At 40.9% G+C, this 23,821-nt stretch overlaps 2 protein-coding genes across 2 annotated transcripts in view; both read left to right on the top strand.

Annotated features, from left to right (window-relative positions):
• PASD1 (PAS domain containing repressor 1) overlaps positions 1–23,821 on the top strand; it is a gene marked incomplete at its 3' end in the record, with an annotated part of 115,113 nt that overhangs the window by 77,822 nt on the left and 13,470 nt on the right. The window contains exon 11 of the mRNA XM_081222188.1: positions 9,466–9,538. Coding sequence (XP_081078314.1) covers positions 9,466–9,538 — 73 coding nt within the window. The remainder of the gene's footprint in view (positions 1–9,465; positions 9,539–23,821) is intronic.
• On the top strand, positions 19,465–20,498 carry LOC308608980 (stAR-related lipid transfer protein 7, mitochondrial-like). Its single transcript, XM_081222389.1, has one exon. It carries the CDS (start codon positions 19,493–19,495, stop codon positions 20,378–20,380), a length of 888 nt encoding a protein of 295 aa, XP_081078515.1. The 5' UTR covers positions 19,465–19,492; the 3' UTR covers positions 20,381–20,498.

Here is a 23,821-nt window from a genome sequence, read left to right as displayed (position 1 = left end):
ACCTTTAAGGCTAAAAGCTTTACAAGTGGATGGTGTCTTCCTGTGAGGAGGCTTGAGAAGGAGAATAAAGAAGCAAATCATCCATATAGTGCAATGAAGTAGAACCTCTAAGGAAATTCATATCATCCAGGTCGGCCTTCAGGATCTGTGAGCAATAAGGACTCTCAGTAAAACCTGAGGTGTTACTGTCCAGGTGAATTGTTTCTCTTCCCCAGCGAAGGCAAAAAGGTATTGGCTAGCTTCATCAACTGGAACACTAAAGAATGCACTGCATAAATCAATTATAGTAAAGAATTTACTTCTGGTAGGAATGTATGTTAGTAATGTATGAGGGTTAGGAACAACAGGGTGTCAAGGGATAACAGTGTAGTCTATTGCTGGGAGATCCTGGACAAACCTCTACCCTCAGCCATTAGGTTTTCTCACTGGTGAAATGGGAGGGTTACAGGGGCTAGAACAAGGGATAATGAGGCCTTGAGCCTTGTAAGCTTCTATTATGGGCTCTATGCCTTCACTGGGGTTCTTTACTTACAGGATATTGGTTAATTCTGAGAAGAGGTTTTGAGGGGTCTATTTTAATTTTGATGGGAGGTGTGCTGTGAATTTTGCCAACATCAGTTGGAGATTTTGCCCATAAAGAAAGTGGTAGCTGATTCAACAGGGATAAATGATCAGTGTTTCCAGAATCTATTTTATTACCATCAGAGATGAAAAATAAAAGATGCCAAAGGGTCATTTAATTCATCTGGTGAGTTACTTTGATGACCGCTATCAATTTCTAGAATTATTTCCCCCTTTTGTGAGACAGAAATTCTAGCATGATACTTCCCTAAGAGGTCTCAGCCTAGTAAATGGATAGGAGCAGAGGAACTAAGCAGAAAAGAGTATGTATCTCTCAAAGGGCCTAAACAAAAGGGAATCAATTCAGAGACAGGAACCTCTTCAGGTTCATTAGAGACACCCACTATTTGAATTGTTTTAGTACTCTGAAGCAGGGGCTGTTTTACAGCAGTGGACTTGAGCACTGAGAGTGTGGCTCTGGTGTCCATTAGGACTGGAAGAGATTCACTCCACATCTGGAGAAATATTTCTCAAAGATGATTAAAAGGCCTCCCTCTTTTTTTTTTTTTTTTTGGCAGCACGCGGGCCTGTCACCGGTACGCGGGCCTCTCACTGTTGTGGCCTCTCCCATTGTGGAGCACAGGTTCAGTGGCCATGGCTCACTGGGCCCAGCCGCTCCGCAGCATGTGGGATCTTCCCGGACCAGGGCACGAACCTGTGTCCACTGCATCATCACGCAGACTCTCAACCACTGCGCCACCAGGGAAGCCCAAAAGGCCTCCCTCTTAATGGGATTAGGAAGAGCCCCTGTAGTTCCTCAGAGCCCATCACTGGGGGTTAGGAGAGCATTGAAAAGGCTGGTTAGAGGGCTAAAGGTGCCTAAAATGCTTAAATTTGTAACAATCTGTTTTCCAGTGTCCTGGCCCTTTTCAATAATAGCAGAAACTAGGAGGGTTTTGGTTTCATTTAGGAGCCTTCATTTACTTAAGTTGAAGATTAAGAATTTTGGTGGCCTTCGTTTTAGGTGAGTTATCTAGAGTGTGAGAGAGCTGGTTTGCCAGATTAATTAAATCTGGAGTGGACATAGTTTTGCATTCCATCCTGGTCCTTTTTACTCGAAGGAAAACGTCCCAGTTCAGTCCATTGATAAACATAGAATTAAAAGCTACCCAGGTGGAATTGACACCTGAAGGAAGACCAGAATTTGTTTTTAATAATCTGAAGTCAATTATAATATTCATGAACAGGTTTGTCATATTTTTGTGTTCATGCCTGAATTTTGTTCCAATAAACAGGCTTTAGCAAAGCCCTAGGAATTGCTCACAAAGTTGCCTAGTGATTGCCTGAGCCTGAGCATATAATAAGTCAGTGGGTTGGTCTCCCCATTGTAATTCTAGAGACCTTTCAGGATTTTCCCCATTAGTGGTTTTCATCTAGTGCTGGGCCTGGCCTTTACAGACAAGCATATGAACTAGCTCATGTAAGCAGAGAAACCAGGTTGATAAGTTTGAATGACTATATTAAATTCTTCAGAAAATCTGTGAGGATCTTTGGTTACTTTGGGAAGGTCTTTGACTATGGCTCAGAGTTCAGCTTTAGTCCAAGGAATATGAGAAATAAATGATTTAAGCCTTTGTATCCTCAGAAGGCTTAACTTTAAAGGGACAGGTCCTGACAAGTTCAGAGGAGAAGAGAGTGGAGAGAGTTTCAGAGAAAAGGGAAAGTTTGGTGGGAGAACTGGTATGGGAGATTTGAAGGTATAGAGGAGGCGTAGGTGGTGTAGAAGGGAAGGAGGGAGATGGCGCTGGAAGTGAGGCTATGAGGAAGTGAGGGAGAGAGATAAGATGGTGCCAAGGCAGAACCTAAGACAAAGAAGCCAAGGAAGAAGAGTCCAAGGCTTAGGGAGCCATTTTATCTGTCCATAATCCTTTGCTTGCCTCAGTTAATCTTAAAATCTTATTTTGCAGAGAGGCAATTTTAGACTCCTGATCATACTGGGAAGCCTCAAAATACCAATCAAAATCAGCATTCCACTCAGTCCTGGAAAAGTTTTGAGCTACTATAGTCCAATTCAGTTTTAAGGAAATTAAGTTTGGGGATTTCAAAAGTTCCCCATCATGGCCATGGATATTCTAAATTGCCTTTGGTCAGGTCAGTCCATTCAGTTAGAAATGTGCATGAGGAAGGACCAAAGGTTTTTCAACATAAAACGGGCCAGAATCCCTGTCGGCGGGGGGTGCCCACAAAATACTTAGATAACTGGGACCCATTTCCTAGAGGTTTTTCCTCTAAACAACAGTTTTCAAACAGCTAAACAGCTTACAGCACAAATGGCTCAATGCATACAGCTTGCAAGCGAATCCCAGCCAATCTTAAGGAAATAGCTTGGTTTTGGAGGAGCCATGCTGAAGGTTTTTTTTTTTAAAAGCCAGTCTCCAGAAGACAGCCCTTTCAAAGGAATAGGCTGAAGGCTGAACTGGCACAGTTTTATTTGAAGCAGCCCCTTCCTGATGGAATTGGGCCAAAAGCATTTTCATTGATTAGCTCTAGTAGTTTTCTGGTAGCATCTTTAGGATTCTCTATGTATAGTATCATGTCATCTGCAAACAGTGACAGCTTTACTTCTTCTTTTCCGATTTGGATTCCTTTTATTTCCTTTTCTTCTGATTGCTGTGGCTAAAACTTCCAAAACTATGTTGAATAATAGTGCTGAGAGTGGGCAACCTTGTCTTGTTCCTGATCTTAGTGGAAATGGTTTCAGTTTTTCACCATTGAGGACGATGTTGGCTGTGGGTTTGTCATATATGGTCTTTATTATGTTGAGGAAAGTTCCCTCTATGCCTACTTTCGGCAGAATTTTTATCATAAATGGCTGTTGAATTTTGTTGAAAGCTTTCTCTGCATCTATTGAGATGATCATATGGTTTTTCTCCTTCAATTTGTTAATATGGTGTATCACGTTGATTGATTTGCGTATACTGAAGAATCCTTGCATTCCTGGAATTAACCCCACTTGATCATGGTGTATGATCCTTTTAATGTGCTGTTGGATTCTGTTTGCTAGTATTCTGTTGAGGACTTTTGCATCTATGTTCATCAGTGATACTGGCCTGTAGTCTTCTGTTTTTTGTGACATATTTGTCTGGTTTTGGTATTAGGGTGATGGTGCCCTTGTAGAATGAGTTTGGGAGTGTTCCTCCCTTTGCTATATTTTGGAAGAGTTTGAGAAGGATAGGTGTTAGCTCTTCTCTAAATGTTTGATAGAATTCGCCTGTGAAGCCATCTGGTACTGGGCTTTTGTTTGTTGGAAGATTTTTAATCACAGTTTCAATTTCAGTGCTTGTGATTGCTCTGTTCATATTTTCTATTTCTTCCTGATTCAGTCTTGGCAGGTTGTGCATTTCTAAGAATTTGTCCATTTCTTCCAGGTTGTCCATTTTATTGGCATAGTGTTGCTTGTAGTAATCTCTCATGATCTTTTGTATTTCGGCAGTGTCAGTTGTTACTTCTCCTTTTTCATTTCTAATTCTATTGATTTGAGTCTTCTCCCTTTTTTTTCTTGATGAGTCTGGCTAATGGTTTATCAATTTTGTTTATCTTCTCAAAGAACCAGCCTTTAATTTTATTGATCTTTGCTATTGTTTCCTTCATTTCTTTTTCATTTATTTCTGATCTGATCTTTATGATTTCTTTCCTTCTGCTAACTTTGGGGGGTTTTTTTGTTCTTCTTTCTCTAATTGCTTTAGGTGCAAGTTTAGGTTGTTTATTTGAGGTGTTTCCTGTTTCTTAAGGTAGGATTGTATTGCTATAAACTTCCCTCTTAGAACTGCTTTTGCTGCATCCCATAGGTTTTGGGTCGTCGTGTCTCCATGTCATTTGTTTCTAGGTATTTTTTTTATTTCCTCTTTGATTTCTTCAGTGATCACTTGGTTATTAAGTAGTGTATTGTTTAGCCTCCATGGTTGAAGCAATCTGATCTCAAGATCAGACCTAAGTGCCAAACGAATACTCGCATACAGAACAAGGCCTTTACCAGAAAAATGAAACCTTAATGAAGATACTGAATAAAGCCTGGAGAGCTTCAAACGCAAAGAGGGTGTGAACCCAGATCCAGGAGAAAGACATACTTTCAAACTCCAGGGTTGGTGAGAAAAACAGTGAACAACAATGGGCTCAATGTAGGTACCACACCGGCTTGCTCACCAGTCCTGGAGCCGTTGTGAGTATTCTCTGGTCCCTGCAAGAGCAAGCAAAAAAAGTGTTGACCTGAGACAACTAGACAGCCAGATGTTTCTCCAGCAAAGATGCATTTGTTTGGGATCAGCAGAGAATTGCAGTTTGGGGTCTGCAACCATGACTAGCCACTTAGAAACCCCTGCACGGCAAGGGAAGGAGAACCCTTTTATAGAGGGGAAAAAGGAGTTGGGGTGGCTACAGTAAACAAAGAGTCCATGGCTTTTCTTTGGTTGAGTCCTTGCCAGGAAATAAAAGGAGTCTTTCTTCCTCTTGTTGTGCTCTGTTGTTGTCACAGGATGTGAGTGTGCCCCCCCTTCTTGTTTCCCAACTCTACTTAAATGACCTTTCTGTTTATTAATTTTTTACAGACCTTATACATTATTCACCGTATGGAGCTTTATTTTCCTCATCTGTAAAGTGGGAATTAAAACAACACACATACCACTGACTTACTTTAGTATCCAGAAAGATAATATGTGTAAGATACCTACCACATGATAGGAACTCAGTAAATGATGATATCTCCCCTGCCAGTCAGAGGTGAGATGGGTGGTGGGTAAGGAGTAGGGTTACTTAACAGTTACCTTACGATAACTGAAGGTGATGGATGAGCACTCACTTCAAGTTATTGATTTTCTGAACTGATCAAAATCATCTCCTTTGCCTATCTGCCTTTGGATAAGGTTCCTGAAATAAACTAGTTAAGTCTTCGGATCATGTAAGTCTATTAAGATGACATTTTCCAATGATTTCTTTACTGAAAGAAGCTATATTAAAAGAGAAGAAATATTTTAAAAGCAGAGTAGGGCTTCCCTGGTGGCACAGTGGTTGAGAGTCCGCCTGCCAATGCAGGGGACACGGGTTCGTGCCCTGGTCCGGGAAGATCCCACATGCCGCGGAGCGGCTGGGCCCGTGAGCCATTGCTGCTGAGCCTGCGCGTCCGGAGCCTGTGCTCCGCAACGGGAGAGGCCACGACAGTAAGAGGCCTGCGTACAGCAAAAAAAAAAAAAAAAAAAAAAAAAAGCAGAGTAGTTATTTTTCAATAGGGGGGATCAGTTTGTACATTCATTCAGGGGGTATTGACAAGAGTGAATTGTATGCAGAGCCCTGTAGCCATAAAACACCCCTCTTCCTCCCTCCATCCCTGCCCAAAGGAGAGTACTGGTCTAGGTGGTGGATAGCAATATCAACTCTTGATCCCAGTCTGCTTACATGAGCACTGGAGAGTCTGCTTCTTGGCTCTGAAGAAATAAATGATAGCACATGCAGAATTCATCTCTGAGGAACACATTTTCTCGAGAAGAGAATTAAAGTTGTAAAAGAACCATTTTGAAGCAAATTACAGTATTATACGTCCTAAATCATATATTTAAGTGGAGAAGAAACTTAGAGGAATGGAGCGATCAAAGGGAGAATGGCTAATGAGGGCGTTTTGAGAGGCTCATGTTGGACGGTACAGATTACCAAGCACTTTTTTCCAAACACTATTTTATCTTTGCAAGACACCTACAAGGCGTGTATTATGAGTCTCACTTTGAGCACTGGGAAACTGGGGCTCAGGGAAGTTAAGAGGCTTGCTCTAGGTCTCACAGCTAGGAAGTGTCAGAGCTGAAGTTTGAGCCCAAGTGTGTGACCCCCAAATTCTCTCCATCTTCCATGGCAACTCTGACATACTAGGCACAATGATGGGGGCTGGGAAGAACAGGAGGCCATTTCAGGCATGATCCCTAAGGAACCACTTAAGTGCATAGTGACTCTTGGGGACAGGTAGGCTCTGGAGATGCTAGTACTAATGCAGTTGCCAGGGATGGCTGAGATGCAGTTGGGCCTGAAGGAAAAAAGGATACCTATAACTTGACTCAAGATTTCACATTTCAGACGTGGGGTGGTAGTGGGTTTCTTCTGTGAGCCTACGGAGTAGCTTTGGTTAGAATAATCTTAAAAATTAGCTCCTTAAACTTTGGTCACAGCCTGTAACCAAGAAGGGAAATCTGATTTGCCTTTCTTCCATTGCTTCAGATTAGATCATCTCGGCTGTAAATTAAACAAGCAGAGACATTTAGGATTATATTTTTACTGTCATCAGTTTCTTGACTCTGTGCCACAACTGTTCAAAACACACCTTAGTTTGTGCCTCATTGATGTATGAAAGGACAGTATTCATTGGGGCGTCTTTTTCATATTTACAGTTTCATTTATATAGCAAGTAGAAGTAGATGCTTTTCTGAGCCAAGAACAACCTTCCATTAAAGTAATTCAGCAGCGTTGACTACTTTACCAATGAATATCAAACCTTGGGGAAAGATTCAAAAAGAGTAAAAAACATTAAGGGCCCAATTTAAGAGTAACATTTTGAGATTTTACATAATGAGACAGAGGTACTTTTCTTCGTAAAATTAGAAACTGTTCTTTTCATGTAAATATAGCTAGGAAAGTGTTCTTTGATCGTTTTCTTTCTTTTCGAGAATTAACTGATGCAAATTGGAAAAGGAAAGTTCTGTTTGTATCCATTCCTAACCAAAGACCAGCAATGGATGTGAATGCAAACCCTCTATTTTATACATGCATAGACTGGTTAGGTATGAAAGAGTCCTCAATACTTTTCATTAACAATGTATGTGTTTATTGGTTATTTGTACATTCTGATTTTAAGTCAAATATTTGCCATCTATATTGACACCTAGAGGAGTATGAAATGTAAAGTCATGGAAGAATTTGGAAAATTTTGCTTTTCTTTATTTTATATTTTCAGTATTCAAGCCAGTGGATTTAAAGCAAAACCTAATTGCCTCATAATGTTTTCTTGTCAAAGTTAGCGTCTTGTCCAGTAACACCCACTGCATCCTTTGATATGACACTGTTCAATAGAACATTTTGTGATGACAGAAATGCTCTTTAATCTGTTCTGTTTAATACAGTAGCCACTGGCCATATATAGCTATGGAGCACTTAAAATATGTCTGCTGTGACTGAAAAAGTAAATTTTAAATTTTATTTAATTTTGATTTTAATTTAGCCACATGTAGTTAGTGGGTACCATATTAGACATTCATTCACATGCTGTTTATCTCAGGCATAAAGATATTTAGTATTTAGAAGTCAATATGGAGTCATTTAATTGCTCTTAAGGAACAGATGGAAACCTCAGCTGGTCTTTGAAAATAATTGTGTCAAGCTGAGCAGGCCTGGGATGAGGGATGTGCAAATATTTTAATGAACTAACTGGTCAGTTTGTTTATTCCTTTATGCACTCAGCAGATATTCATGAAAACACCTAGTAAGTGCTCTTCACTGTGGTAGGTGCTGGGGATACAACAGGTTCAAAGGAAGTGCACCGCCTTCAAGAAATACACCAGGTAGAAAAGGCAGACAGAGAGTAATAACAAACTTTCATACAAATCAGAAGAGAGTTGAGAAAGAGGGAAAAGTCAAAGATAACTACCATACGGCCCAGCAATCCCACTACTGGGCATATACCCTGACAAAACCATAATTCAAAAAGAGTCACGTACCACAATGTTCATAGCAGCTCTATTTACAATAGCCAGGACATGGAAGCAACCTAAGTGTCCATAGACAGATGAATGGATAAAGAAGATGTGTCACATATATACAATGGAATATTACTCAGCCATAAAAAGAAATGAAATTGAGTTATTTGTAGTGAGGTGGATGGCCCTAGAGTCTGTCATACAGAGTGAGGTAAGTCAGAAAGAGAAAAATAAATATCGTATATTAACACATATATGTGGAATGTAGAAAAACGGTACAGATGAACTGGTTTGCAAGGCAGAAATAGAGACACAGATGTAGAGAACAAACGTTTGGACACCAAGGGGGGAAAGTGACTGGGGGGGGGTGGTGGGATGAAATGGGAGATTGGGATTGACATATATACACTAATATATATAAAATAGATAACTAATAAGAACCTGCTGTATAAAAAATAAAGAAATAAAATTCAAAATTCAAAAAAAAACCCTTCATTCTAATGAGGGTCCAAATGATTTACTTTATTATCGGTATGGTGCAGAACAACTTTCTCTGTAGGAAAAGCGACACGTCAAAGATTGATGATGTTATGTATTAATAAAAATAAAACAGATTTTTCTTTCTTATTTGAACTGTTAAAAACCAAATTTTAACTGAGTAAATTTGAAAATTGAATTGGCTTTATTAGGCTATTCATGAATTGGGCAGTGTCCCATCTAGCAACAGGAAGAGTGCTCCAAGGGGTTGTACAGAATGGAAGGTTTTTATAGGAAGAGGGGTGGGGCCAGGGAGTTATTAGCAAAAGAAAAGAAAGGATTATTTTTAGGCTAGGACATCTTTTGGGGGAGAAGAGTAATGTCAAGAGTTTAATCCTGCAGGTTGCCTCTTCTTCCCTTGGGGGATAGAGAGGACCCATGTGACAGATTACTTACTTGGTTCTGACCAGGAAATTCCAGACTGTAAATAAGATTACGTTTGTGGTGAAGGTTGAAACTACAGTTAAGTTAGGTAGGTATTAAATCTGGGTTTGGTATCATGGACTTTAGCACATGTGATGCCATTTGGGGCCTATGGTTTTTCTCTTTAACAGAACCTCATTTTTATTGTATTATAGAGAATTTAGATTTAAATGGCAAGTGAGATGTGTTTACCATCTCTCTTTTCACTTATTTATAGAAGTGTTCAAGGCCAAAGAAGAAGTTATAGAATGGAACACCTGCACGCTGAACCTGATGCTCCTGCCTCAGAAGTACGTACACTGAGTACATAGAGTAAAAGCTTGGACCCTTATTCCCATAATGTTGATTCTTTAGTAAATGTGTGCTGCCAAGGTGGGGGAAGAAAACAAATTTCCCTTTACGCTTCTAGGTTCTTGGCTGAGATGCCCCTGTAATTAAAAGACAGGATTAACAGGAGAAAAACAAACAGATGTTTAATAACATGTACATCTCCTTGTATACGTGGGAGAGACCCCGGAATACTGCATAACTCTCCAAAATGGCTCAAGCTACCAGCTTAAATGCCATTTTCAGCTAAAGATAAAAGAAGATGTTGGGGGCAGGGAGTCAGTTGTGGGGAAGCTTGCTATGCAGATTTGAGTCCTGGCTTTCTGCATTGATAAGAGCTCCTGAAATTTCGACTCATCCTTTTCTTCCCGGTGCAAAGAGGAAGACACACTTACAAGTGGAAGTATCTCTTATAGTAGAGTAACTTCTGTTGGTTTTCAGAGCTTCTCCTCTGTCTGCTGTTTCTTAAGCATAACCAGCTCGAAATAATCCTTATGCCAAGGAGGCATATTTTGGGGTGGCAAATTCAGCTTTCCTTGTCCTACATAGGTTTTAATTTCAAGAAATATCCCATATGGGCATAGCACCTGAGCGGTGTTACACAGTTGCCTTTTTGTAGCCATTTCTTATTGGGAGCCAGTAATGGCCATGCTTAGAATGATCCCTGTAGTAGCTTTAAAAAGAATTAAGCTGTGCTCTACGCCAGACATTGTTCAAGGTATTTTTGACTTGTGAGTGCATTTTGAAATGAGAGGTTAGTGACCTGCCTGCTACTGTAGGCTATGTGAGTAGACCCATGAGATGGCAGAGTCATTTGCCCATTATGGGCAGAACCCAATTCCTAATTAATCTGGATTGTCCTCCATCCTTTCCTTTTCTTTTTTATAAACGTATTTATTTATTTATTTTTGGCTGTGTTGGGTCTTCGTTGCTGTGCACGGGCTTCTCATTGTGGTGGCTTCTCCTGTTGTGGAGCACGGGCTCTAGGCACGCGAGCTTCAGTAGTTGTGGCACGTGGGCTCAGTAGTTGTGGCTCGCGGGCTCTAGAGCGCAGGCTCAGTAATTGTGGTGCATGGGCCTAGTTGTTCCGTGGCATGTGGGATCTTCCCAGACCAGGGCTCGAACCCATGTCCCCTGCATTGGCAGGCGGATTCTTAACCACTGCACCACCAGGGAAGTCCTGGCTCCATCTTTTTTCTTAAGCCATTAAATGTATCATCCAATTATCCATTCACCAGACGTTCCTCTAGAGAATCCTATAGGGATACACATTAATAGAAATATGACACCTGGTTCTGCCCTCAATGATCTAAATTCTAGTCTGGGAGATAAGTTCAAACTGCAAGAAAAACAGATATAGAAGAACAGAAAAAGCATCCTAGGAAACCTTCCGAATGGATAGTCTTTCACCTTACCTGCCATTCCGTGGGTGCATGCAACATAGCTGCTAGGCTGGTTCGCTGTGGTGGTGACAGTACTACTGAGAGAAAAGATGACCTAGACATCAGAAGATAAGGGTTCAATTCCTGATTCAGCCATTTACCAATTATGTGACTGGGGGAATGTTATTTTACCATGGAGAGCCTCAGTTTCATTATCTGTAAAATGGGAGTGGTAATAATCTCTGCCAGGCTACCTCATAAAGATATATGATAATGCTCAAAGGAACCTCATTTATTAATATATTGTCTGTATTCATGCAATAGAATGAAACTTCTGTGAGAGCAAGGGTTCTCTTGTTCATCAGCATATCACCAAATACCTTGAACAGGGCTGGCCACACATAGTAGGTGCTCATAATAAATATTAGATGCACAAATGAATATTGTATGTTAAAGCACTCTATTATTTTTATAGCACTCTTTAAATGTCTGGTAAAGGGATTTCAAGAGCAGTATCAACAGGTTGGATGTGTAGACTCTCACTTTGGTTTTCAGGCTTCCATGTGATTTTGCTTGAAAGGATTTTCATGTTCCGTGGACTATGCAGGTATTTAAGTTCTTCTGTAACATGGAGATGCTGTGAACACATATTTTCAATATGAAGTGCTGATTTTTCTATTGTATTTTCCAACTCTTGCTCATTCAACAAGCTACTTCTGTGTAGATAAAACTTCCTCCCTTCTGAAGACGTACCTCTGCTTAATCTAGCATTCTGTTCAAGACAGTAGGAAACAGTGAGGAAATTAGGTAGAAGAAGGTTAATTTAAATAGAGCAGTGCTCTGTTTACACACAAACTAATTTTCAGCTATGCTAGGAAAAAAGGCCAAGGCATCCATATAGCTCTGGCCATCAGTCCGACATCTACACAGCTGACAGCCAGACTTCATCAGTCAGTCAACAGATATTTACCCAGGATCTGTAGTGTGCTATGTGTGAAGAATCCATTCCTTCAACTTAATGTTCTGAGGAAAGTTGGATTAAAAAAATTCTCACTTTATAAAATTTATAAAACCTAAGTAATTTTAACATTGAAAGGTAAGCTTTTTAAAAGAAATTCATAATCTTATCACAATGGCACAGTTGCTATTTAATTTTGCTAATTTCCATTCAGTCTACCATCACATCTGTTTTTTACTTAGTTATAATGATAGCTTGCCTGCTACTCCATTCCCTTTGGCTTTCACTTATCACTAAATTCTACCTTTGTACAGTCCCAAGTTTAATCATTTCAGTAACTGTACAATATACTATGGAATTGGGGGACTTCTGTTTCCAATTAAGATGGAGTGACAGGGACCAGATTGACTTTTCTGCCCAAAACAGCCAAAAATAAAAGACAAAAATATATGAAATAACAGCTTTCAAGATAATGGACATCAGGCAACAAAGGACAGGGACTCCTAAGAGATGGGAAACGAATGAAATGAGCCCTACAATTGCCCTAGCTTATACCTAGCGAGTTTTCAAGCCATGTAGCCAAGAGGGAGAACACACAGGGATCCCAGTGGAATTCCTGAGCTGAGGAGATTGACATGAGACTAGGTAGTCTCAAGTTGCTAGCAGAGTACCAGAGGGGAGAGGGCTGCATGGGTAGAGGATGCCAGGGATCTGTGAGGAGAAAGAACCACCCAAGAGGATTAGAGGGAACAGTGCCAGCATTCATACAGGGCTGGTGGTACTTCCTGTTCTACCAGCCACACTAGAAATCCTCATAATACTCAGGACATGAGGTATAAATGTACACAGAAAGGTCTTGCCTTAGTTATAGGGAAAAATTAGCCCTAGGCTAACTATTGCTCTGGTTCTGACTATCACATCATTAAGGCAAGACCAAAGGGATCAAATCAAGTAATTTAACTACATTCCAGAACAAAGATGAAGAATGTTTATAGGAATGCAAAATTATCCAATACCCCTAGAAGGTAAAATTAACAATACTTGGCATTCAGTCAAAGATTACCAGGCATTCAAAAAAAGCAATAATAATATGTAACTCTTATTGAAGAGAAAGCCCAATCAATAGGAACTCACCCGGATCAAACACAGGTTTTAGAATTAGTGGACAGGAATATTAACATATGTGTTACGTATGTTCAAAATTTTAAGTAGAGACGTGGAAGATGGGGAAAAAACCTCAAGCTGAAATTTGAGCAGTGAAAACAACACCAGATGGGACTGATGGCAGATTAAACATTGCAGATTTAGTAGATTGGGGGATTTAAAGACAAAGCAATAGAAATTCTCCAAAATTAAAAAAGTTTTAAAAGAACAAGCAAAAAGAAAAGAGCATCAATTAGCTGTCAGAAACTCTTCAAGTGGCGAAATATATGTGTAAATGGAGTCTCCAAAGTGTAGAGGGAAGTACAGAAATATTTGAAATAATAATGGCCAGAGAATTGTCCACGTTTGATAAAAGCTATAAACCCAGAGGTTCAAGGATCTCAACTAAACCTAAGCAAAAAAAAACAAGAGAACCACACAAAGCATACACTGGCCCCTGCCAGGGATCATCATATTTTGATCTGTCAGCTGTTACTATGGACAATGCTGTATTCAAAAAAGGCATGTTCTGTTGAGAACAGCTGTTAACTGGCAAGGAGTTGAGAACAAGGCAATGTATTGAGAACAAAGTTCTTTGCACAAAACCACCATTTGAACAGCAGTGGCTTTAAGTAGTAGCATCAATGCCAATCCAAAACAAATTCTTCCTAATTGACTCTGTCCCAAATACTTTATTTTAAATGATGAGTTTAGGTGACTCGTGCTGCCAGCTTCTGACATTCTGTCATCCATCCCTAGAGATCTGTTGTTCCTGGACTGTGTTGCACTACGCAAGCATTTTGGCAAAATTGGAGCTTGTACATTATCAGGTTGCTTTTTCACTCAAATCTATTGTGCCTGGAGCTGGTAGACTGCTCTGTAGAAGGAGCTGGCTTTGAGCATGTACCAGGGGCTGGGTGGGGCAGGAGAGCCATAGTATGTATCAGACTCAGAAGCACTCTGCCCAAGCTGATTATGTGTTAATGAGGAGGACAGGACAAACCTGAGTTAGGGAGCAATCATGAAAGCATCTTCCGTTGATTTTACACCTACTGCGTGCTAAGCACTTAATCGTGTTCATTCAACAGATACTTATTGTATCCAGAAAGTGGTCTAAGAAGGTCAGCCCTAACTCAGTCTAGGGGTGTTGGGAGTGGGGGGTAACATGGTACTTAGGATTAAGTTTTATTGAGGACTTACGTGTCAAGCATTGGGCTAGGTGCTTGACCCCCACAATAACTCTACGAGGCGTTATTATTCCAGTTTTACAGATGGTGAATCTTGGATTCTTGCTGTTGAAAAACTTGCCCAAAGTTACATAATAAGTGGCAGAGCCCAGATTAAAACCAAGGCCTGTCTGGTCCCAATATCTATGCCCTTCCTACACAGTGAAGCATCTGCCTTCAAATCAAAGCTCTTTGTTTTCTCATATTGTCCTATTCTTGGTTTTATGACTTCCTTTTCTTTATATTTTTGAACATTTTAAACATACCTATTTTAAAGGCCATTTTAGATTCATTTATTAATTCATTGACCAAATATTTATTCAATACCTACTTTGTAACATACACTGTTTTAGGTGAGGGGAGTAGATACATCAGTTAACAAAACTGAAAAATTCCTGCTCTAGAGGAGCTTACATTCCAACAGGAGGAGATACACTTACATAAACAAGATAAGTATAGTAAATAAAGAAATCATATATTAGAAGGTGAGAAGAGCTATTGAAGAAAGTAGAGTAGGAAGCAAAGGGTTGGAATGCAACAGATGAGGGAGTGCAGTGTTAAGTATGAGCAAAGATTGAAGGAGGTGAGAAAGCTAGCCATGAAGATATCTGGGGGAAAAATTCAAGAAGAGGGGAAAGCAGTGCAAGGCCTTGAGGTGGAAGTGTGCCTGGTATTTAGAGGAATAGCTGGAGCAGAGTGACCAAAAGTGAGAGTAGGTACGGATGAAGTCAGAGATGTCATGGCAGTCGGGTCAAGTAGGGCCTTGGAAGCCATTGTATGGATTTTGGATTTTACTCTAAATGAAATGGGGAGCCATTGGAGAGTTATGGGCAGAAGAATGATGTGATATGTTTGGTTTATTAAAAAGAGTCACTATGTTGAGAATAGGCTGTGGGGAGCAGAGGCAAGAGTGGAAGCTGGGAGCCTAGTTAGGAGGTTATCTCAGCAATCCAAGTGAGAGATGATGACGATGGCTTGCACCAGGGTAGTAACAGTGGAAATTGTGAGAAGTGGTCTCTTTGTAGATATATTTTGAAGATAGAGCCCTTGGATTTGCTGACATCAGATGAAATGTGTGAGAAAGAGAGAGAGAAGTTAGGGATGACTTTAAGGTGCTTGACCTGAGCAACTGGAAGGATGGTATTGCATTAACTTTGAAAACTGTGGGAAGAATTTGCAGGCTTAGGAGTGTTTGTTGGGAGGTGTAATACAGGGTCTCAGTTTTGAAAATGTTTGAGAAGCCTGCTACATAGTTAATTGGAAATGCAGAGCTGGCCTGGAGATAAGGATATGGGAATCATCAACACGGATGGTCTTAAAGCTAAAAGCTTGGATGAGGTGACCAAGGGAGGAAGTAAAGATAGAGATAAGGACAAAGGACTAAGCTTGGAGCACCCCCAACGTTAAGAGATCAGACAGAAGAGAAGGACTCAGCCATGGAGACTTGAGAGGGAGAGACCAGTGAGGTAAGAGGTAAGCCAAGTGAAGAAAATATTTCCAGGAGGAGGGAATGATGACGGTGCCAAACACTGCTGATAGATTAGGTAGGTTGATGACTCAGAAGTGACCATTAGATTTAGGACCTGGAAGCCATTGCTGACTTTGAGAAAAGTTTTGGTGGAGTATAGATGGGGGCAGGGAGATAACATCTGATTGAGTAGGTTTAGGAGAGGATAGTGGAACTGGAGATGTTGAGGACTTCCCTTTGAGACGTTTTGCTGTCAAGGGAATCACATAAACAGAGCAGTAGGTGGAGAAGAGGTGGGATCCAGAGAGAACTTTTAAAATTTATTTTTATCTTGTTTTGGCTTAGTTTTATTTTATTGTATTTTATTATTATTATTATTATTATTATTATTATTATTATTATTATTATTGCTACACTGTGTGGCCTGTGGGATCCTAGTTCCCCAACCAGGAATCGATCCTGGGCCCTTGGCAGTGAAAGCACCGAGTCCTAACCACTGGCCCACCAGGGAATTCTCCAGAGAGAATTTTTTTTACCCTATTTTTAAAGAAAATTTATTTTATTGCCGTAAGAGTCATAACATGAGATCTACCCTCTTAACAAATTTTAAGTATACCTTATTGTTGACTATAGGTACAATATTGTCCAGTAGACCTCTACTCTCTAGAGCTTATTCATCGTGCTTTTGATCATTCCTATGACTTTTAATTTATTTCTGTCCTTTTTTTTTTTTTAAAGGAGTGCATTTGTAAAATTCTATTCTATTTTACCTAGGGTTTTTCCCATGGCTATTCAATCTGTCATCTGACTGCAAGCCCTATGGCACTTTTTTTTTTCCAAAAAGTAAAATGCAAGCATCTCTTAAAAATTAGGCAGAGCACTTTTGACGTTAAGCTAATCAAGGGGAAAATGTGAAAATTGGGGGACATACTTCTGGAGTGCCGCCCCCACAATGTACACTCCCTTCTAGGTCACAAGAGCATCAGATATTGGAGGCTGCATTGGAAGCCTGCTCTGTGTCTAGCCTCAAAGGCCATGCTTCTCTTTAAAATCCTTTAGAGTATTGTTCATGGAAACTGTTATGGAGTAAAAGTGAATCCAAAACTCCTCTTGAACTTGTAAAAGCTTATTGATTGCCTTCCTGCCCCCATGTATGCATGTTCATTTCATCTTTCTTTTTAGCATCTAGCTGCCTCTCTTGAAAGACTGTCTTCAGGCCTTCATCCTAATTGTATTTTAAACTGGAATCTTTTAGCTTTCAAAATAGTTTCTTCGCGTTGTTTTTTCCCAAGCCATTTACTATTACTGCACATGATTCCATCAGTTGAGATCATTTAAGCTCACTACATTTATATTGATGGGCTAAAAATTATGAATGCACAAAAATGGACATCTTAACACCCAAGTATATACATTTCTATTGAAAATCATCCAGGAAGCAAGGAGCTAGTGATTAAATTGACATATGGCTATGATAAAGAGCAGAAGCAAGAAGACAGAGAAAGAGAGGTCATATCCTATCTCAATGAATACCACCCCAGCAGAATATCTTTCTGAATAATGAAAAGATTGCCACATCCCTAGAAACATATTGCTTATTTTGAAGAGTACAAAGCACAGTGTACTTGAACAGTGAAGTTGCACAATTTCCTGAAGTTCAAATGCTGGGATTTGATCTGGATGAAAGTGCTCCAACAAACAGCTTCCTTAAGGAAAAATGAGCATGAGTCTATGTCTTAATCCAGTCCCAAACAAACAAACACACAAACAAACAATTTTTTGGCAGAGATGTACAACCAGGTATTTAAATTTCATATGAGCAGTGAGCCCCAGCCTATTCAGAAAGGATCCAGTTGTTACAGAAATGGAACTGCATCACTAAATGGGAATATAATGTATATGGTTTAAAGCAACAAATGGCTTAAACTGAGGTACTAGGGTTAGGGAAAGTGGTGCTGAGTTTGAAGTCACTGGATTACATCACTCACTCTGCTCCTAACTTGCTGTATGTGCTTCTCCTCTTTGACACTATCAAATGGGGAAGTTGCACTAGAAGCTCCCAAGGGCCACTTCCATCTCTCTGCTACTATATATTAAAGGTACTTTTGCTACTAATACTTTCAACTTTAATTTGTGTAAAAAACATGAAGTGGTTAAACAGCCCCCAATCATCCTCTCCTTTCTCTAAGCCTAGCCTGTACGTGCAGGACCTCTAGAGAAATGGCCCCATCAGTGGGGGTAGTTCTCCTACAGCCTTCCCACTTCTCTGAACCGGCATGCTGCCAACACCTCTGCAGTGCATATATATATATAGCCACAGCCTTTGGTTGGCACACATTTTTCTTATGCTTGTGCTTTTAGCACATCTATACCGTATTTCTCTTCTGAGTTTTGACGTTGGATAGCATGTGGCACCCATAATCTTTGCTTGTTGTTATCTTCCAGCAATTTTTTTCAAGTACGTGTTTCATGATGGTTTTGTGTTAGGTATTCAATTTATTGAAGCAGTCTTAGAAATGAAGTGAAACGCATCAAAGTTTGTGTTCTGCCAGTTTCTTGTTGTTTTATATATCTTTGTCACCAAATTGAAATGTCATCTTCTCCGTCTCTTTTGGAAATTCATAGGGTCAAGTTGGTGGTGTAGTGGTTGACCAGTATGGATCACAAGAATTTGTTCGTGTCATTAAAAGAAAGTCTGTTATAGATTATGACTCCAGCACATCCACCTCGGAAACCATACCTGAATTGCCAGGTGGGTACATTTGGACATTTGGATGGGGACTCTCAGAAGAAAAATAGTGGCCTACAGAGTAGTTACAGTTTTTCAAATGAAGATAATGTTCTATTTATAATGGTGTGAAATTGCAAGAGTGATTTCTGACTTCCTTCATCTTCTGTAAATGTTTTGAGATGATGATGTGTGAGCAGTGAAAATGAGTATCTTCTCAATGGTTCAAGTGCTTGGGAAGGGTATTATTCTCTCCCACTTAATTTTTTAAAGTTTTTATTGAAATATAATATGTGGAATCTAAAACAAATGGTACAAATGAACTTATTTACAAAACAGAAATGGACTCACAGACATAGAAAACAAACGTATGGTTACCACAGGGGACTGGGGGGAGAGAGAAATGAGGAGTATGGGATTAACTGATAAGACACCACTATATATAAAATAGATCAATAACAAGGACTTACTGTATAGCATAGAGAACTATACTCAATACCTTGCAATAACCTATAATGGAAAAGAATCTGTATATATACATATACATATGCATATACATATAAATTATATACATGTAAATTAGATATATATATATATATATATATAATAACTGAATCACTTTGCTTTACACCTGAAACTAACAAAACATTGTAAATCTCCCATTTAATTTTAATCTAAAGATTGGTGCTAGATCTCAGTCCTAGGAGGAGTAGCATCTTATCTTCTCATACTTGTGCAGCCTCTTCTGCTATGGTATGGTAGTTGCAGTCCAAAGAAACCTCTTGGTTTTTCAAAACTGTACTATACAAAGAATTCTTAGTAAAGGGCGAAGTGATCCTCTCTCAAACACAGTGATACTTACTACAGGAGTTTCAATATTAAAGACATTTCATAAATATAATTGTATAAAGAATACAAAACTTAAAGCAGTGGCGGGGAGAGCTCGCACCGCATCCTCCTTGGTCGCCTCTGGCACCAGCTGCATGGACTCCCAGGCCATGCCTCTGCCTTGATGGCGGCGCTTGCCGGCGCGTTCGCGTGGGACGAGGAGAGGATCCAGGAGGAGGAGTTGCAGAGATCCATTGATGAGATGAAACGGTTGGAGGAAATGTCAAGTACATTTCGGAGCTCTGGAGTTGACCACCACCCTCCAGAACCAAAATCCCAAACAGAAAGGGATGAAGATTCAGGAGGCAAAGAGCACCTGTGGGAAATGGTGATGGATAAGAAACACTTCAAGCTGTGGCGGCGCCCCATTACAGGCACCCCCCGTCACCAGTACAGAGTTTTTGGAACCTACACAGATGTGACAGCTCGGCAGTTCTTCAGTGCTCAGCTGGATACAGAGTATAGAAAAAAGTGGGACGCCCTGGTGATCAAGCTGCAAGTGATCGACAGGGATGTGGTGAGTGGTGCTGAGGTTCTTCACTGGGTAACCCATTTTCCTTATCCAGTGTACTCACGGGATTATGTTTATGTTTGGCGGTATAGTGTGGATGAGGAAAACAACGTGATGGTGTTGGTGTCACGGGCCGTGGAGCACCCTAGTGTGCCAGAGTCTCCAGAATTTGTGAGGGTCACATCATATGAATCCCAAATGGTTATCCGTCGCCACAAGTCATTTGATGAGAATGCCTTTGACTACTTGCTGACGTACAGTGACAATCCCCAGATAGTGTTTCCTCGCTACTGTGTGTGTTGCATGGTTTCCAGTGGCATGCCAGATTTCCTGGAGAAGCTGCACATGGCCACTCTGAAAGCCAAGAACATGGAGATCAAAGTAAAGGACTATACCTCATCTAAGCCTGTGGAAGTGGGTAGTGAAGCCAAGGCCACCGCCCCATCTTCTGAGCAGAAGAGCGAGGGTAGCTGTGGCCCTGCCCGGATTGAGTACGCCTGAAGGACTTTCAGATAAGCAGGGACAGGCTGCTTCTAGCCCCGTCTCCGTGTCTTATCACTCACTCTGTTGCAGAACAAACAGGACGTGTATTTGAAGGTGTCTGCTGTAACCACCAGTGCAAGATAATTCAATACTGGTGTCTGGTCTTGTTCAGAGCCCTACTGCACTTTATTAAAACAGAAGAAGGAGGCATCCAAGGGGGCATCGTCATATGCTCAGGCCAAGCATTTGGAAATTTGGTGTTTCGCTGAGCTAATCTGGAACAAGCCTCTCACCTCAGGCCAGAGGGGACAACATCTTTTACTTCCTCTGTGTGGTTTCCTCTGCCCACATTCCATTCTCAGCCTCAGTTCTGCAGCACTCTGGGTTTCCTTCGGTTCTGAAGGTCCAGCTGGCCCACCTGGACGGTTGCGTCTTCAGTGAGGGATAGTGGGGGGTGCTCTTGCTCACAGTCGTGGTGTTGAGTGGGTGTGAACTGTTGCTTGGCAGTGTAAGTGCCTTGTCCTCACCTTCTCCTGTCTTTAGGGACATAAAGTTTGTACGAAGAAATATCACTCTTGGCCTCCCGTTCACACCCCATTGACTCCCTCTACCCAGAGCAGTTTCCTTTGAGTTGGCCAGTTCTTCTGTATTCGTGTGCTGTATTCATCTGGGTCGTTGCCTCCCCCCGCAGGCCGTTTACCAAGAACACTGGGGAGATGGTGGCTCTCTGTATCATCAGTGGTTGTTTTTTTTGTTTGTTTTTTGTTTTTGGCTGTGTTGGGTCTTCATTGCGGTGCACGGGCTTTTCATTATGGTGGCTTCTCTTGTTGTGGAGTATGGGCTGTACGCACGCGGGCTCAGGAGTTGTGGCGCACAGACTTAGTTGCTCCGCAGCATGTGGGACCTTCCCAGACCAGGGATCGAACCCGTGTCGCCTTCACTGGCAGGCGGATTCTTAACCACTGCGCCACCAGGGAAGTCCCCTCATCAGTGTTTTTGATGGGGTCAGTGGAGATGCTCGACACATTACACTTTAGCTCTGTTTTTTTTTTTTTTTTTAACTTTGTGTTAAACAGTGGGAATTGAGGAGTTGAATAGGATTTTTCCATAGTCTGTATAGAAAACACCATTTTGATTGAGGCCTAATTTTTCACACTTCAGGTTTGACTGGATGCTGAGCATTTGCCCATCCTGGAAGGCTAAAGGCAGAGGAGTGGGGACCGGGTGCCTCCCTTGGAGCTCTCAGAGCTGTAGACAAGCTGTATGAACAGATAGATGGAACCTTGTCCCAAGTGCTAATATAAAGGGGGATGTGGTTTATGTGACCCTCTTGTCCCTCTGAAAAGCTTTTCCTCCTCTTCCAAGCTAAAATAAGAGCAAACTACGCTGTTCAGATAAAGTCACAACCAGATGGGATCAGTCTGACTGGAGAATCGGGAACAGCTTTCAAATCCTCCTCCGTCCCCTTATTTCTTAGAATTTGAATGACCAGATTGCTCCCCACCCCACTCGCTACCCTTTTGCGTTGTTGAAAGGGGAGCTAAACCTGAGACAAACTTTAAGCCCCTCGACCTTTCTGTTGCCTAAGTACTGTGCCAAGGAAATGCCTGCCCTGGTGTTTAAAGTCTTGTGTTCTCTGCGTCATTGGCAGAGCAGGGAGATGCATCAGGCAGTCCCAGCTTCTTTTCGTTGATCATGTCTCTTTCCTCATCCCCAGGACCTGACAGACCAGGAAGAGTCCCTCGGTTATGTTGGAAGTTAGCGCCTGTGATTGTTGGGACGTGGGTGGCGTGGACGAGTGGTGTGAGTGCACATGTGATAAGGGGCTGGGCGTTGCCCATATGCTTTTTGGCAATTTGACTCTGCACTTGGGGCTGGTCTATACAGTTACTTATGTCATTGTAACGATTTCACTCCTGTGACATTTTTATCAAATGTGTGAATAAATACATAAAGATTGGTATGAAAAAAATAAATAAATAAAGCAGTGGTGGATACATAATGCAAATCATGTCCTCCAATTAGCTGACCTTATCATACTTGTATTGTGGAATGTCCACATATAGAAGTAATGCTTCTATTTTTGAAATATTCTAGTTAACAGTTCTTCCATTATTGCTGTCAGTCTCAAAGCTTTGTTTAAAAAATCCTTTCAAAACAAAATGGGGACAAAGTCCATGAACCCATTATTGTGATTTCAAAAATGTATAAGAGCAATTTACTTTACACACAGTAAAATCCGCTCTTTGGGGTGTGCAGTTCTTGACAAAGAGTCATACACCCATCACCACAGTACCAAACAGAACAGTTATGTCACCCCCCAAATTCCTTTGTGCTGCCTCTTTGAACTCAAACTCTGTCCCCCATCCTCTGGCAACCATTGATCTGCATTCCATCTCTGCTTTCCTTTTATCAGAATGTCATGTAAATGGAATCATACAATGTCTAGCCTTTTTTGGTCTGGCTTTGTTAAAAAAATAAATTTAAGATTCATACATGTGTGAATCAATGGTTCATTCCTTTTTTCTTGCTGAGTAGTACTTAATCTTATGAATGCACTACAGTGTTTTCTGTGTGTGTGTGTGTTTTTCTTTTTTTTTAACTCATTCATCTGAAGAAGGACATCTGGGTTGTTTCCAAGTTTTTGGTGATTATAAATAAAGCTACTGTAAACATTTGCATAGAGGATTTTTGTGTGCCTATATATTTTTAATTCATTTGGGTAAATTCCTGGAAGTGGGACTACTGGGTCATATGGGATGTGAGTGTGAAGAGAACTGCCAAACTCTTTTCTGAAATGATTCTATAATTTTGCATTATTCAAATAATGTTCTCCACTTTGCTTTTTGTGGCTGCCGAAGGAAAGTCATGTCACAACACCTCCAAGAGCGCTTCAGGCACTCCCAAGATCCCACATTCTGGGGAACCTAGTTTTACAGAAGTGATTTATGACTAGGTTTGATTTGGTTTTATCAGTTGGAAGGTACCAAATTCCAGAAGCAGAGCCAAAAGAACTTTTATAAAGAAAAGACACTTAACACGAATGGGTTGGGTGCCTGCTTATGCTTGGATGGATGGAGGTAAAGTGAGACATTCCCTTCTTTTACTTCGTTTTCAAATATGAACAGATTTTTTTAACAAATTTTTAAAATTAATTAATTTATTTATTTTTGGCTGTGCTGGGTCTTCGTCGCTGCACACAGGCTTTCTCTAGTTGTGGCGAGTGGGGGCTGCTCTTCATTGCAGTGCACGGGCTTCTCACTACAGTGGCTTCTCTTGTGTGGATGGAGCACAGGCTCTATGTGCACAGGCTTCAGTAGTTGCAGCACGTGGGCTCATTAGTTGTGGCACACAGGCCCAGTAGTTGTGGCTCGTGGGCTCTAGAGCGCTGGCTCAGTAGTTGTGGCGCATGGGCTTAGTTGCTCCGCAGCATGTGGGATCCTCCCGGACCAGGGCTCG

Source organism: Mesoplodon bidens (genome assembly GCF_964165515.1).
Source record: "Mesoplodon bidens genome assembly, chromosome: X".
Taxonomy (NCBI): domain Eukaryota; kingdom Metazoa; phylum Chordata; class Mammalia; order Artiodactyla; family Ziphiidae; genus Mesoplodon; species Mesoplodon bidens.
The sequence above is the reverse complement of the archived record's forward strand: the minus strand, read 5'-3'. Positions and strand labels throughout refer to the sequence as shown.

Bases quoted from the DNA above. Each gene is read 5' to 3' on its own strand.
- LOC308608980 (XM_081222389.1), top strand. From the start codon at position 19,493: ATGGCGGCGCTTGCCGGCGCGTTCGCGTGGGACGAGGAGAGGATCCAG.